Raw genomic sequence first — 15,601 nt, 5'->3', positions numbered from 1 at the left:
CTATATCCCCTTCTATTTCGTTAAATGCTTCAAGTAACTTGTCTCTAAGTCTCTGTCCGTTTGCAGGGTCTTTAAGCTTCCACACCCTTCTTCTCCAAGCCTGTCTAATTCTGGGCACCCATTTTGCCTTGATCCCAAAGTCGCTAACTACTAATCTATGTTGTGGGGTACATTCTTCGCCAGGGTAGGTTTTGGCATTTATAAGCCGCCCTCTTTCCCTATTTCTGGCGAGGATGTAGTCGATTTGGCTAGAGTGTCTGCCGGAGCGGTAGTATATATATATATATATGTCTTTGTATCTGTGTTTCACCCTGCTTCACTGCTTGCTAGTTGATGTTGGTGTGTTTATTTTCCTGTAATGTAGTGGTTCGGCAAAATAGACAAACAGAATAAGTACTAGGCTTAAAAAAATAACTCTTGGGGCCAATTTATTGGATTTAAACCCTTCAAGGGGCCCTTATCAAATGACAAACAAGTGTAAAAATAAAAGATAACACCTTTTTTAACCTGTATATGAGCTGAAGTGTAAGAAAGCACTTCAACCATAGTCATGTTTAGCACTGAAACCTTTTGAGGTCATAAGTATTGAAAATATAGAGTTTCCACCTAGTTAGGTTTCCTTCTGCTTCTATACAGTTAGAGCCACACATGCTTTCTCTATTATATATGTGTGTGGGTGTCTGTGAGTGTATGCATGCATGTTTGCGTGTTTGTAAGTACACGCTTAAAAAACTAGGAGAGCCTCGATGTAAGGTAAAGTACTCAATAATATAGCAGACTGAAGATACATGTTTAATCAGATAATGGCATTTACAAAACTAGAAGTGTACTTTGAGTTTTGGAATCTTTAGATGATTTCAAAACTTGAGAGAAACGTATAAATTCCTAGCTGCGTGGTTAAGCATTTTCTTTTGAAACCACGTGGTCTTCGGTTCAGTCCCATTGCATGGCACATTGGGCAAGTGTCTTGTATGGAAACTGAAAGACCATTGCGAATATGTATGTGTGCTTGCATGCATTTGTATCTGCTTACATTTTCATTTCTCCAAAAATTACTGTGCTATAAGGTTGGATACTGTCATTTCCCCAAAACAAAACATCTGCTGGCTCTGTGCTTTGAAAGATGTGGAATGGTAGATCCTTCATTTGAAAAAAATAGACAAAACTAAATGGTGCATGTATCAACACACATGCACACAATAATTTTTAACATTAAGCAGGTGAGAGAAAAATCTTCCTCTAGATAAGATTCTAGTCTAACATTTAGTATGTTTGAGGGTTGGCTGTAAAGTTCTTAGGCTGACCAAGATACTCTCATGGAATGTAACCAAATGAGGTTTATTTTTCAACATAGACCCCCTTGTGGTCCACACACTTCTTTCACTGTTGCAATGCTTGGATCTCATTGATGAAGAAGCTTTCGTCCTCTTGGGCAAAAAAGTCAACAGCTGATATGACTTCATCACTACGATACTGATTCCCAGCCAAGTGTTTTTCCATGTTGGGGAACAGATGATCGTCAGATGGGGTTAAATCAGAAAAATGAGGATGATCAGCCAATTCAGACCCAGAGTCATGCACAGCAAACACTGGAACTAATGGCTTGTGTGCTGGAGCATTGTCCTGATGGAACAAAACCCCTCTTGTCAGTTTTCCTGGGCATTTTGTCTTGATAGCCTTTCAAAACTACTTCAGCAAGTTGGCATAGTATTCTCCATTTATGGTGAGGCCCTTTTGAAAATATTCTTTTTTTTATTCTTTTTATTCTTGTTTCAGTCATTTGACTGTGGTCATGCTGGAACACTGCCTTTTAGTCGAGCAAATCGACACCAGGACTTATTATTTGGAAACCTAGTACTTATTCTTTCGGTCTCTTTTGCTGAACTGCTAAGTTAAGGGGTCGTAAACACACCACCATCGGTTGTCAAGCGATGTTGGGGGGACAAACACAGACACACACACAAACATATACATATATATGACGGGCTTCTTTCAGTTTCTGTCTACCAAATCCACTCACAAGGCTTTGGTCGGCCCGAGGCTATAGTAGAAGACACTTGCCCAAGGTGCCACACAGTGGGAATGAACCCGGAACCATGTGGTTGGTAAGCAAGCTAGTTACCACACAGCCACTCCTGTGCCTATGAGTCAATAAACACAATACCATTTTCATCCTTCAAAACTGAAGCCATCACCTTCCCTGCAAATGAAATGACATTAGACTTTAGAGCAGTTGAGGAGGGGTGTTTCCACTGCATGGATTATTTCTGGCTGAAGGTGATGAACCGAACACTCATCTTAGCTTAGGAAATCAGCTGGGTCCCTATGATGTGTCCAGCCTTTTGCCATTTTGATCAGGTGTCAGTAGATGTGGCAGCCATTGAGCAGAAACCTTCGTCATGCCAAGTTTATGGTGCAGAATATTCTCAACTCTCTCATGGGATATGCTAATAGCATTGGGTATTTGATTTATAGTCAATCGCCTGTCATCCATCATCATAAAGTGAACACAATCAATGTTTTCCTCAGTGCTGGCAGCTGTAGGACGTCCAGAACTTGGGTTGTCTTTTAAGACTCTCCATTCCCCTCCTAAATTCAGTTGCCACTTGTGCACTGATGATAAAGCTGGGATGTCATCTCCTAATGTAACAATCATGTCAGTATGAATGTCCTTGGGGACTAAACCCTTTTTCTACAGGTACTTGACAAGGCTACAATGTCAAATATTGTTGATTTTTCAAGAGAAGTTACTACTAGTTACTTCAGTCTTCTTTGAACAGTCAGATATCAGTTTACCTGGAAAGAAACAATGCAGTTATTAATAAGAAGAGGAGCTGAAATGGATGTAAGATTTTACAGCTCTACCATCACTGCTTCATAGTCAGCATATGAACTTTTCAGCCCATCCTGATAGTGAAGTGAAATGATGTTCATGCTGAGCCTACTCTTCTTTTCCCTGTTTAGCTAATTAATTATGCTGATTATATTATTTCTTAGATATACTTAAAGTTGTTGCTTAATCTCAGCTCAGTCCAGATTGAGGACACTCTAGTTATGACCATCTTGTTACTTTACATACTCAAGATTACATAGAGAAACAATAATCTTCCTATTCCTCATAGTAACTGAATTTTATTCAATATTCCACAAAGCCCATTTTTGATTTATTGTCACTAAGGCAGACCCATAACAGTTTCACCTCAAATTCTGAATGCTGTTATACATGTCTTTGTAGGGTTTTTTGTATGTTTAGGTTAATTTGAACCTTTGCAGACTGATGGTTTGTTAAAGCCAAAGGGATAGAGTTTGGATTCGGAAGTTGGAGTGAACCAAACATTTAGTATGAAGTCTAAGAGAGTCAGCGAATATAGTTAAAAGTGTGTTCTCTCAAACAATTGAGTTGGGAAGGAATATTGCATTGTATGTATGATATTAAAAACCGAAGTTTAAGTGTACACATTAAAAGTAACCTCCTCCTCCTACCCATATTTGAGTAGTTATTTATGCAGCAGCAGCAGAGCTAATAACATTGTATATTACTATAAGTATGCCATAGTTTACTAAGTACAGAGAACTCCTTGGTTTGTTGTTCACTTCGCATCATGAAGCAGAATTTCAGCCAAGCTGAATTAGTAGATTGCTACCAATCGTTCAACTCTAGATTTGACTGACCATAATTGCTAGGGGCTGTCCATCCAATTTGTAATATAGTACCGACATGTGATTATGAAATATATTCTTATAATTTGTAAGATTATAGGAACAATAAATGTTACGAAAAATATGGTCTATCAGTTTGAATCACAGTAAAAATAAATTTAAATAATTTTGTTGTAAACATTAATAAACCGATAAAGTGAGGGGGAAAAAAAAACTACGTAGATAGTGATTAATTTTTGTATTTATTATATCAAAAGTAGCAGAAAATGTTTGAATAATATTTCCTTAATATCGCTTTAAGAATGTAAAGTTTGTAGGTTATACTGTCGACAGCAATAGATATATTCTTTTTTGAACAGAAATAACACATCATGGAAACACGCTCTTGTAAACATATTCTTGCAAAGCTGTATTCTTAATGCTTCAGCTGTTTGGCAGAAGCGGCATCCAAAAACCAAATTAATTCTCCATCGACTGGGCTCACTCTGCCGGCAGGTATCATGTCTCCATCGCTGTCAACAGGTTCTAAGGCTTTCCTCACCAATTCAGCTTTATTTTCACCGGTGGCCATGAAAATAGCACAAGCTGATCGGTTGAGTACAGGCAAAGTCAGAGTTACTCGACCGGGTGGAGGTTTTGGAGAATCAGTGATTGGACTGACTATAGCTACTTTCTCGTCCAACAAATGATGTCCTGGAAAAAGAGAGCATGTGTGGCCGTCAGGTCCCATCCCAAGTAAGACAACATCAAAGCGAGGAAAAGTCCCTGGGGTTACGTCAAATACAGCAGCAATTGTTTCCGAATAACTTTTAGCACATTGATCAATAGGAAGATCAGCTTTAATCGGATATATATGATCAGCAGACATATCTTTTACTTTAGACAAGAAATTTTCCTTGTAGTATTTATATGTGCATTCGGGATCTTCATGAGGTACGTAACGTTCATCACAAAAAAAGATTCGCCATTTAGACCAGTTTGTCGAGAGCTTGCATAAAGTGTTACACAAATATTTAGATACACTACCTCCAGAAACACCAATTATAAACAGACGATCAGATTTGAATGCTTGTTCAGATTTACTGATGAGTAAGTCAGCAAGTCGTTTTTCTAAATCTTCTCCAGACGAAGTAATCACACGTGTCGGCGCCATTATTAATAACCAAAGAACATAGAGTAGCCTCCCTTGATTTATACTGTCGCCGGTAGAAGACAACTACATGCGAAGCCATTCACTAGAGAGTAAATAGTTTAGTATTTTAATTACATCGTAATTAATGCATAATTTAAATTTATAAATAAAATGTTCCACATCAAAGGTACAATTTTCCAGAACACGTTTTAATTAACCAACCAATAATTTAAATTAAGCTTTATCTTTTCTCTGATAAAGTGAACCTCATTAGGCCGTCGTTTCTGGTATTAATAAGTAATATTAGTTTCTCGGGATCAGAGATTTCCAAACACTGTATAATTACCCCAACTAGAGTACAGCGAGAAGAGCATGCAATCCGATGTGAAGTTAATCACACTTCAGAAAAGAGATTGACTCCCAAAGGACACACATGAAGTATTCACCTCTAACTGATAGACTTTTAAAAATCGAATCAGTTTTCTGTCGGTATCACTCCAGAATCCGCAGTAAATGAGTGTATGCTATGTTGTGACAGGCCGTAATGAAACATGGCTGAGTTAATAGGAATTGTTTATTTTTCATGTAAGTAGCTCTAGTTGGTATTTTCAAATATTTCACTTATGAGAATAGGTTGACATCTAAAAAGATGATGAAACCTAAGTAACTACATGAATTTCTTTATAACATTCACGATGGGAGAACAACTTGGGAAGAATTTCAAAACCTCGAACGCACTTTGGAAGCTCAATCGCCGAATTCTAAGGGGCATCTTGCTGTGACGCAAGCTAAATGTAGTCTGTACATATGAAGTTGCAAATTTCATGTCATGCAAAAGAAGCTCCATAGCAACAGTGGAATTTATCATGCCTGGGGCTGAGATTCTTGTGAGAGAAACATGAAAGGCAAGCACCAAATAAAAACAACCTATCAAGAGTTTCTGTCTCCAATAAAAGCATTCTTCGGCAAGTAGATGGCATGGTAGATGTTGCTAAGATACAAGTTGTTACCGAAAACATCGATGATATTGTTATGAAGTGTTGAAGATGGTTGCTAAAATAGATAAAGAATGAGAGATATGAAATGTTGGTAGACGAGTTGAAATCAGGTTGCGTACAATGAATGCACACCTGTGAACAATTAACAGAATTTTATTTTACCATACAAATGATTTTCATGTTGGTCATGATTTAGAAATTGCAGAAACAAAGTTTACACACTGGAAAAAGCTATTACGTAGCTATTACAGATAGTTGATTAAAAAAGCTCTGTAATCAAGCTGTCAAGACAAGAGAAAATATACACTCCAGATTCACGTTGGCGAACCGTAGCAATATATTTAGGTTGAGCAAGAGCCGTAATAACAACTGTTAAAACAACAAAATGAGTATGTGGTTAGCTTAGCAGCGGGCCTCTGAACACTTGGGTTTGGGGCTCAAAGTCTGCCTATTTCAGGAAGTTTCTTGAATGATCTATCATGTGATGTCAGGTTGCTGATTGGTCCATAACTCGGACCACTTACATGAAAAAGCTGTTACTAAACCGTGAATTTAACATGGCAATTTATCGATTTGGTTTCGAATGTAGCTACAGTATCAAAATACATTAAAAAGCACGAATTCAATGGAAAAAAGGTAAGAGAGCGTGTCCAGACGAGTCACTTGCAATACAACCGAAGAACATTGCATGGATAAAACAGTCATTACTTGCTGTTAACGATGTAATAACTGGCTCCCAAGTCTACAAAAGACGGATCCCTGAAGTTGACAAATGATTATTGATCCACAGCACATTTGCAATTGTCCAGAGTATTGTATCATTCTGGTTTCAGAAAGGAGTAATAGAATATTCGATGTTACTGAATCTAGCCTTCGGCGAACCTTTTCCATTTCTAAGGACCAATGTGTGTGAACTTGGATTTTCGACAATGTACCTTAGCATGTTCAAATCTATGGCTTATTTGTTTCAAGCTCAGATATACTGGTAACTCATTCAGAAACCAAGCCATAAATCCAAACTCTGGTATCACAACTTTAATCTTCTCACAAAAACTAAGTCTACAACAATATTGTACATTATGTACTGAATTGCATTAGAATTGTGCGCTTATTTAAATAAAATACGATTTTAATTTGGAGTATTTCGAATCTGTCAAACTTTAAATAGTAATGAAACTAGATAAATACTGCAAAACCACTGTTCTAGAGTAAGGTAGGAGAAAAGGGGTCTTGTGACGCTTGCAAAGATGAAAATACTGTATATGAAGTGGATGAAATCGAAACGGAGTTACGGACTCTCGTTGCTTTACTCTCAACTTTCGCCCGACCGTTTTTGTCGAATATCTTTTATCTTCTGCTTGTTTCAGTCGTGAGACTTGCGGCGGCCATACTGGGCCACCACTGTGAAGAATTTTTTGTCGAATGAAACGACCCCAGTACTTTTTTTCTTAAAAAGCCTGGAACGTATTTTATCGGTCTCTTATGCCGAACCACTTAATTTTAGGGATGTAAACACAGCACCACCGGTTATCAAGCGGTGGTGGGAAATAAAAACACACACAAACACATATGTACACACATATACGACTGACTTCTTTCAGTTTCCGTCTATCAGATCCACTAACAAGGCTTTGGTCAATTCGAAGCTATAGTAGAAGATACGTGCCCAAAGTGTTACGCAGTGGGACTGAACGTGGTTGAGAAGCAAGCTTTTTACCTCACAGCCACGCTTAAAAATATATATTAAGTCTAAAGTATCATCTTTAAATATAATGAATACCGTTACTGATTGATTTAACCTACCGAGAAATCATATCAAATTCGTTGACAATAAATTTCTCATCTTATTGACGGTGACTCCAGTAAAGAAAGAAGCAGAGGTTAGTATCATGTCATTGGTCATTAAGTAATTAAAATTCATTGTTAAATGTTATTTTTTCACGTTGATAGAATGCGCAGCGCGTGAAGAAGGACTACACTGTAAGAGCAGAATATCGTCACCTGTCGATCATCTGGATGTAACGACACCTGCCAATATTATCGATCGAAAAGTTCGACGCGTTCTTTTGATCTAGTTCGACAAGCTGACAGAAGACATTCATCGTAAAAATGATGTGTGTGTGTGTGTCCATGTTTGTGCGTAAGCGTGTGTGTGCATTTATGTGTTTCTACGTGTATGCGCACGCGTCTGTGTGCGCGTGATTTTCGGTCTTAGAGATTAGAATCCCGATCGACTATCATTTTGTCACTGTTTTATCTTATCTTCTTTCCTTGCGACTACAAGGTTGAATGTAATGAAGAAATATATGTTGGGTTGGCCAAAAAGTCCATTGGTTTTTTTTTTTATCGAAAATAAGATGCAAGTTTTAAATACATAGCAATTTATTCAATCAATGGTAAAATTATCGTTTCGTTCAAATATCTTCTGTTGTTTTGTGGGCAGATCCATTATTCCCTGCTCAAAGAATTTCCTTTCTTTACCGGCGAAAAACTCTTCCAGGTGAATTTTTACATCCCCTTCAGAGTTAAAGGTCTGATCATTCAATGACTTTTGAAGAGACCGAGGAAATCTGAAGGCGTAAGGTCGGGCGAATACGGAGGGCGCGGTAAATTTTCCCAGCCAAGCCCCAGTAACTACTGCTGCTTCTGTTAAGAAGTGTGCGGTCTGGCACTGTCGCGATGAAAGACAATGCCCTTTTGACTAGCAAGTGTTGGACGCTTCTGATCGATCACTGCGTTTAATTTGTCCAGCCGGCCACAGTACACATCCGAATTGATGATTCTGAACATGTGAAGCAGCTCCTAAAAGACAACACCCTTCCAATCCCACCAAATTGAAAGCATAACCTTCGGGCGAAGTCCTGCATTGGAGGTTCTTTGTGATGGTTTGTCGCGCTACCCTCATGATCGTTTGCTCTTCAGATTGTTATAGAAGATCCATGTTGTTTCCTATCAGCATTCTCTTTAGGAAAAAAAAAAAAAAAAAGGATCGTTTCCTTTGCGTTTCTGCAACGAATCGCAAATGGAAATTCGCAAATGAGGTCAGCGCTATTCAATTGACGTGGGACCCAAACGTCGAGCCTGCTGACGCAACAAAGTTGACGCAACAAAGTTGACGCAGATGGTTTTCCCCATTTGATTTGGATATTTTGGAAATACTACGATCATTATTGTCATATTGTGGGGATTGGTGTCACTGTTAGTTTCAGTTGGCCGGTCAGAGCGAGGTGCATTTTGAACTGAAAATTTTTCCCGATCGAAATTTTCTGGCACATACATTCCGTAACAGCATTCTTTCCGTACATAGCGCATGTTTTTTCGGTAGGCTTCCACCGCTTTCTTGCCTTTATTAAAATAAAAATGCCTCAGGTGACGATAATGTTTGTTTTGGTTCTCCATTTTCAGACTGAATCCAAACATACTGTTGTAGCGAATTCTTATAAGCCAAACTCTTATAAAGAGGAGCAACGAGAGGGCAGTAGGAGACGTTGAAAGGGCGTTTTTTGGAGTCTCGCGAACTACGTCGTGTGAACATATTGTTTTACCCCCACTTCGTTAAATATATATCCAACGTTTGTCTAGGATATAAAAATGGCGACGTAATATTCGAAACTTGCGTCGGGCGTTAAAAATTGTTTGGTACGAAATCAAAGAAATATATCATTAACATGACAGATTTATTGGCTTGTCTGCTGCAGTTGCAACAGCAGTTATAACAACAAATACAACAACAACAATACCAACAGTTATTGGAAGTAACGTTGAAGAAGTCTGAAAATACTTCAGGTTCGTTATCGTCAGACGGCGTAGCAAACTCAATTGGAGAATTTATTTATAACCCAGAAGGTACTACTTTTTCTGCATATTTTAGAAGCTACGAAGAAATCTTCAAAGAAGAATGTAAAAACTGGAATGACGAGAAGCTGCGACTACATTTAAGAAAGTTATCCCCTGCCGAACACGGAAAATACTGTAATTATAAAACTGAAGAAAAAGATATTGTTCTCAGATATATCCGTGTCGACCTGAAACGTAAAAGAAAAAGGCAAAACGAAAGATCAAATCCATACTATGGTTGCGGAGGTTTACATTTTAGAAGTAATTGTCCCTTTAAAAATCGTAGATGTTTTGAATGTGGAAAAATCGGACATAAAAGCTCACATTGTATAATGAAACAAAAAAAAGGGTAAAAAGAACCCCAAAATTCTAGAAAGAATGTATTGTTAACAAAAGTTCAGAAAAGAAAATTTGTATCTATAAAAATGAATAAGGTGAATATCAAGTTACAATTGGATACGGGCAGTGATATTACGATAATTAATACAGATATATGGAGAAAAATAGGGAAAATAGTAAAAATATGACAAAGCTTTTTAATATCGGTGACAAGGTGTTTTTCAAAATATATAAAAATGGAAGACAAGGTTGGGAAGACGGAGTAGTAACTAAAAGAATAGGCAAAATGTCATATATGATAAGAGGCGAAAAATGGGAACACAAAAGACATTTAAACCGGCTAAAAAATAGATATACAGAAAAAAGAAAAGAGATGCCCATGGCGGTATTCTACGACACGTTTGATATTCCAACGATACAAGAAATCGAATCTAGGCGTTGCAGCACAAGAAAGACGAAGCAAACAGAAAGGTTGGAAGTAGTGTCTAAACGGAATAAATATTAAACTTCCCTAGGAGGAAAATCTCAAAAAGAGAGATGTAATGAAAGAAAAATAAATAAATAATATTAACTTCCAACGGAAGTCAATCTCAAAGGTGGAGATGTTGTAACGAGAGTTATTGACACCTCTGGGGGGATTGGAAGAATGGACTAGCCGAACTTTTATAAAGGTCGGTAGGAGTTGTTGAGAGAGGAGTGACTGTACAGCTATTAAAGTGCAATACGATGAGTTGCCACATGTGATAGACTTTTCGGAATTGGATTATTTTTGGGAAGACTGAACAAGGTAAATATAATTGCAATAAATCATGATAAATACTGAACTGTTAGAACAGCAAAATGGAACTTTCCGCTTTGGTGGGTGGGAAGCCATTTCATCCACATTAATTATTAATTCGTAAACCATTCGTTTTCATTTTATGTTCCCCATGTACGTCTTTTATATTGTCCCATTGTATTGTACCCCTGTAAACTCTATATTAAATGGCTTTATGCCAATAATGAAGAGATTGGTAGGAGTCGTTGAGAGGGCGTTTTGGAGTCTCGCGAAGTACGTCGTGTGAATACATTGTTTTACCTCTACTTCGTTAATTATATAGCCAACGTTTATCTAGGATATAAAACACACAAAACACAACTCGTCTTGTCAAAGTTTGCGTCGAATTATGTTGAAGTATCAAATATCTAACAAGTGCGCATGTGCAAGAGATAGACTGAAGTTAGCTACTTCTTAGAGGGTTTGAAGTTTATTCTCGTCAAAAACCGAACGGACTTTTTTTGGCAAAGCCAATACACACACACATACATACATACATACGCACGCACACACACACACACACACACACACACACACACACACACACACACACACACACACACACACACACACACATGTATGAAGAGCCGGTAGTTCAACCGGGAAAAATCATTCTACTTCCATTTCATATCAAGCTTGGTATTATCAAGTACTTTGTTAAAGCTCTAGATAACGATGGATCATACTTTCACTATATCTGCATATTTCTTGGTAGAAAATTGAATAAAGGTGGGAACTTTGTAGTCAATGAAATTTATTGAAGCGACAGCATGGAATTCATTTGTAATAGTTTTAAATGGTTTTCGGGGCAACAAGAAAACAACCAACAATGCCGAAATAGTCGACAACAAGCTGGCAATTTTCCAAAAGTTGGGAGCAGATATGAACGTAAAGCTGCTCTAATATCCACGGTTACCGTGATAAATTTCTCGAAAATCTTGGTGACACAAGTGACGAGTAGGGAGAACGTTTCCATTAGGAGAAAAAAAAAATGTCACTGAATCAAAAGCAAATGGAACTTGCATGTGATGGCAGACTATTGCTGGAACTAGGTTCGTGATCTTCCCGAGGTTGAGCACTCAAAGAAAATCATCCAAATACAGATTCATTGGAAATTAGACATAAACAATGATGTAATTTCTCTGTAGAAATTTTGAGGCTTTTACTAATTTTCGGTAAAATTTTAAGGAAACCTTTTAGTTTAGAAGAAAACTAATTTCTATGTATGTCTGCATGTTATGCCTTGTTCTTCATAAGCTGTTTTATTTTTTAAAAAAACCAAAAAACATCATTCTATTGATCCGGTATCTTAAAATCTTGACGTGATGGTAAAAAAATGAAAGTTATTTTCGAATTCTGGGTGTCAAAAAATCTTCAGTTCAAGTTCAAATTTTTTAGTCGTCCTGTGTTATGAGTGTGGACTAAAAAGTGGACTAAAAAGGCTGACTCAGAAGGAATGATGCTAGACCTGTGAAATCTTGCATGCATTATTTTAAAATCTTATTAACAACTGCATTGTTTCTTTCCAGGTAAACAGATATCTGACTGTTCAAAGAAGCCTTCAAAAGTAACTAGTAGCGACTTCTCTTGAAAATCGACAAAATTTGACATCGTGGTTTTATCAAATACCTTCAGAAAAAGGGTTTAGCCCCCAAGGACATTCATGCTGACGTACTTGCTATCTAAGCGAATGACGCTCCAGTTTATCAACAGTGAAAAAGCGGGCAACTGAATTTAGTTGGGAAAGGGAAAGTCTGAACGTTCTGCAACTGCCACTACCGAGGAAAACATAGACCGTGTTCTCTACATGGTGATGGATGACAGGCGATTGACTATAAATCAAATGGCCAATGATATTGGCATATCCCATGAGACAGTTGAGAATATTCTGCACAATGAACTTGGTATAACGAAGATTTCTGCTTTGTAGGTGTCAATTCTGACACTTGATCAAAAGTACAGCAGGCTGACTACATCGCATGAAAATCTGAGATTTTTGAGGCAGATCAAGCTGGCTTCCTTGAACGTTTTCTACCACAGGATGAGTGTTGGGTTCATCACTTACAGCCAGAATCAAAGAAATAATCCATGCAGTGGAAACACCTCTCCTCACCTGCACCAAAGAAGGCAAAGGGCATTTCATCTGCAGGGAAGGTGATGATCTTAGTACTTGGGGATACAAAGCTATCGTGTTTATTGAGTATTTTCAAAAGAGTCACACCATTAATGGAGAGTACTATGTTAACTTGCTGAGGCAGTTATGAAGGGCTATCAAGACCAAACACCTATTAAAACTGACAAAAGGGGTCTTGTTCTATCAGGTCAATGCTCTAGCACACACGTCGTTGGTTTCAAAGGCTGCTGTGCGTGTCTGCGGCTTTTGACAGGTTGATCAACGTTCCTATTCTCCTGATTTGGTCCCATATGACTATCATTTGTTCCCCAAAATAAAAAAAAAATACTTGGCTGTGAATCAGTATCGATTGGGAATCAGTATCGACATATGTGTTGTTGAACAAGTATGCGGCCAAGTTTCCTTTTCTGATTGTATTTATTTATTTTATTATATTGACACCCATGGGAAAGAGATGAACAACACAATTTTCATCTACAGTTTTGAAGTTATTAAAGCTGTTGACCCAATAATGGATATTTTGAATGAAGAAAGTAACAATTTGGCCTTATTCAGTGCATTAATAAATTGGATAAATACATACAAGGGTTAACCAAAAGAAACCGGAATTTTGCAGTATTATTTTATTTACTTAGTTTTACATGATTACACTTTTATCGCATTCAAAGTATTCTCCATTTGAAGCAATGCATCGGCCCAGACGCATTTTCCTCTATTCGAAGCAGTCCTGGAACTCTTGCGAAGTGATGCCTTTTAACCCCTCCGTCGGTTTTTTTTCTTCTCCTCTTCCACATTTGCAAATTCCGTAGCACAAACTTTCGTCATCAGTGATGACCTTCGAAAAAGGCCCGGATCAACTTCCAACTGTTCTTTCAGTTCATGACACGCATTCAGTCGTGACTGCTTTTGATCTTCTGTGAGCAAGAGAAGTACAAAAATTACTGCATATATATACATGTATATGTCTGTGTCTGTGTATCTATGATTGTCTCCCACCACTGCTTGACAACCTGTGTTGGTATGTTTGCATCCCAGTAACTTAGCGGTTCAGCAAAAGTAGCTAATAGAATAAGTACCAGGCTTAAAAAAATGTACTGGAGTCAATTCATTCGACTAAAATTCTTCAAGGCGGTGTTCCAGCAAGGTCGAATCGCTAAGTCACGGGGATGTAAACACATATGCACCGGTTGTCAAGCGGTGATGGGCGAACAAGCACACACACACACACACACATGCGACGGGCTTCTTTCAGTTTCCGTCTACCAAATCCACTCACAAGGCTTTAGTCGGTGCGAGGCTAACGTAGATGACACTTGCCCAAGGCACCACGCAACGGGACTGAATCCAGAACCACGTGGTTTGGAAGTAAGCTTCTCACCATGCGGCCACGCTGCGTGCGTGTGTTTGTTCCCTGCCACCGCTTGTTTACGTCCCCGTAATTTAGCACTTCGGCAAAAGAGAACCATAAAATAAGTATCAGGCTTTACAAAAAAAAATGAGTACTGGGGTCTATAAGCTTAACTAAAATTCTTCGAGGGTGCTGCAGCATGACCGCAGTCTAAAAGAAATTAAACAGACTAAAACAAGTAAAAAGATAAAGAGATGTGTGTGTGTGTGTGTGTGTGTGTGTGTGTGTGTGTAATTAGCTCTGATCGAGCAGACCTATGATCAATACTGTTGCATCTGCGACTATCCTGCCTTTTTCTATATCAAGGACTACACTTTTCAGCATGTACTTATTCTTTAAGACTATAAGGAGTGATTGATGTATATTTGTCTGCTATTTCTAGCAAACCGGATGACCTCGAAGAGGCTCCCTCATTGATCCCTGTTGCATGAACTTATCTTGAAATAAGAGGGTGTGGGAGCTAATGGAAGGATATCCTTGCACTTACGTTATATATAGCAGCTATGGAAACATTTGCTATTGTTCTTGATGTTTAGCTCCAACCCAGCTCTCCAGTCGTGACCAACTTGTTTTTCTTGGGTTTAGTTTATTCATGAATTTACTATCCAATATGTTCATCCTTTAAAAAAGGAAACATTAGGGTACGCGTTGAGGGAAATTTTGCTGTTATTTCTAACACATTAAGCGACTATGTAGAAGCTCTCTTATTAGCTTGGAAGAAAGATTTTTTCCCCCAAGCTTATAAATATTAACAGCCAACTGAAGTGTGATATTAAAAAAAAAAAACTAAATCAATATTGCACATTCAGTAAAAGAAACCGATAAAAATAAATTAAGAAAAGCTTAAAGAAACCAATATTCTTTATTCAGATATTCCATTCACATGGATAATTTATGTGTCTCAAGATGAAACAGCTTCTCTTGTAAATAGGTTGAGTTAGAAGCGAAAAAGTTTACAGAAGTCTGTTAACCGAAACACGAGTTCGGTAAAGCATCCTATGAAAGACGTGCTAACACTGCAAAAAGAAAGGACAAAATGGCCTATTGTTAGTGAAATGATTTTCTGGTATTGGTAATAATGATTAAATTATCAGAATAAAAGAGACGGGAACAACAGCGAGATTGGTTAAACCACTGACTGGTACAGGAAATGGGTTTGAGGCCAACCATAATGTTAACGGTGGGTCTCGACAAATCACCGAGCCAGGTAAGAATTTACCTGAGTGATCACATGAGAAACTTAGGTGTCGAATGCAAATTTAAGCTGTGAAACAAG

At 37.9% G+C, this 15,601-nt stretch overlaps 1 protein-coding gene and 2 long non-coding RNA genes across 4 annotated transcripts; 1 reads left to right on the top strand and 2 right to left on the bottom strand.

The window, feature by feature from the left end:
* Positions 1–3,883: 3,883 nt before the first annotated feature.
* LOC106871026 (6-phosphogluconolactonase) lies at positions 3,884–4,863 on the bottom strand. The gene has a single exon (XM_014917284.3). The coding sequence runs from the start codon at positions 4,811–4,813 to the stop codon at positions 4,076–4,078; it is 738 nt and encodes a 245-aa protein (XP_014772770.1). The 5' UTR covers positions 4,814–4,863; the 3' UTR covers positions 3,884–4,075.
* Positions 4,864–5,594: 731 nt separating this feature from the next.
* Positions 5,595–6,090, bottom strand: LOC149134178 (uncharacterized). The gene is made up of 2 exons (XR_016243159.1): positions 5,953–6,090; positions 5,595–5,845 (listed from the first exon to the last, which is right to left on the bottom strand). It is a non-coding gene; the product is annotated as an uncharacterized LOC149134178 (long non-coding RNA).
* Positions 5,843–12,673, top strand: LOC149134177 (uncharacterized). Of its 2 annotated transcripts, XR_016243158.1 has the most exons (3): positions 5,843–7,327; positions 7,762–10,753; positions 12,313–12,673. It is a non-coding gene; the product is annotated as an uncharacterized LOC149134177 (long non-coding RNA). The 2 variants fall into 2 exon arrangements; XR_016243157.1 differs by lacking the exon at positions 5,843–7,327 and having other exon boundaries at positions 7,344–10,753.
* Positions 12,674–15,601: the final 2,928 nt, after the last annotated feature.

Source organism: Octopus bimaculoides, chromosome 9 (genome assembly GCF_046866305.1).
Source record: "Octopus bimaculoides isolate indiv1 chromosome 9, ASM4686630v1, whole genome shotgun sequence".
Taxonomy (NCBI): domain Eukaryota; kingdom Metazoa; phylum Mollusca; class Cephalopoda; order Octopoda; family Octopodidae; genus Octopus; species Octopus bimaculoides.
Note: the sequence above shows the minus strand (reverse complement) of the source record. Positions and strands in the feature narration are given on the sequence as shown.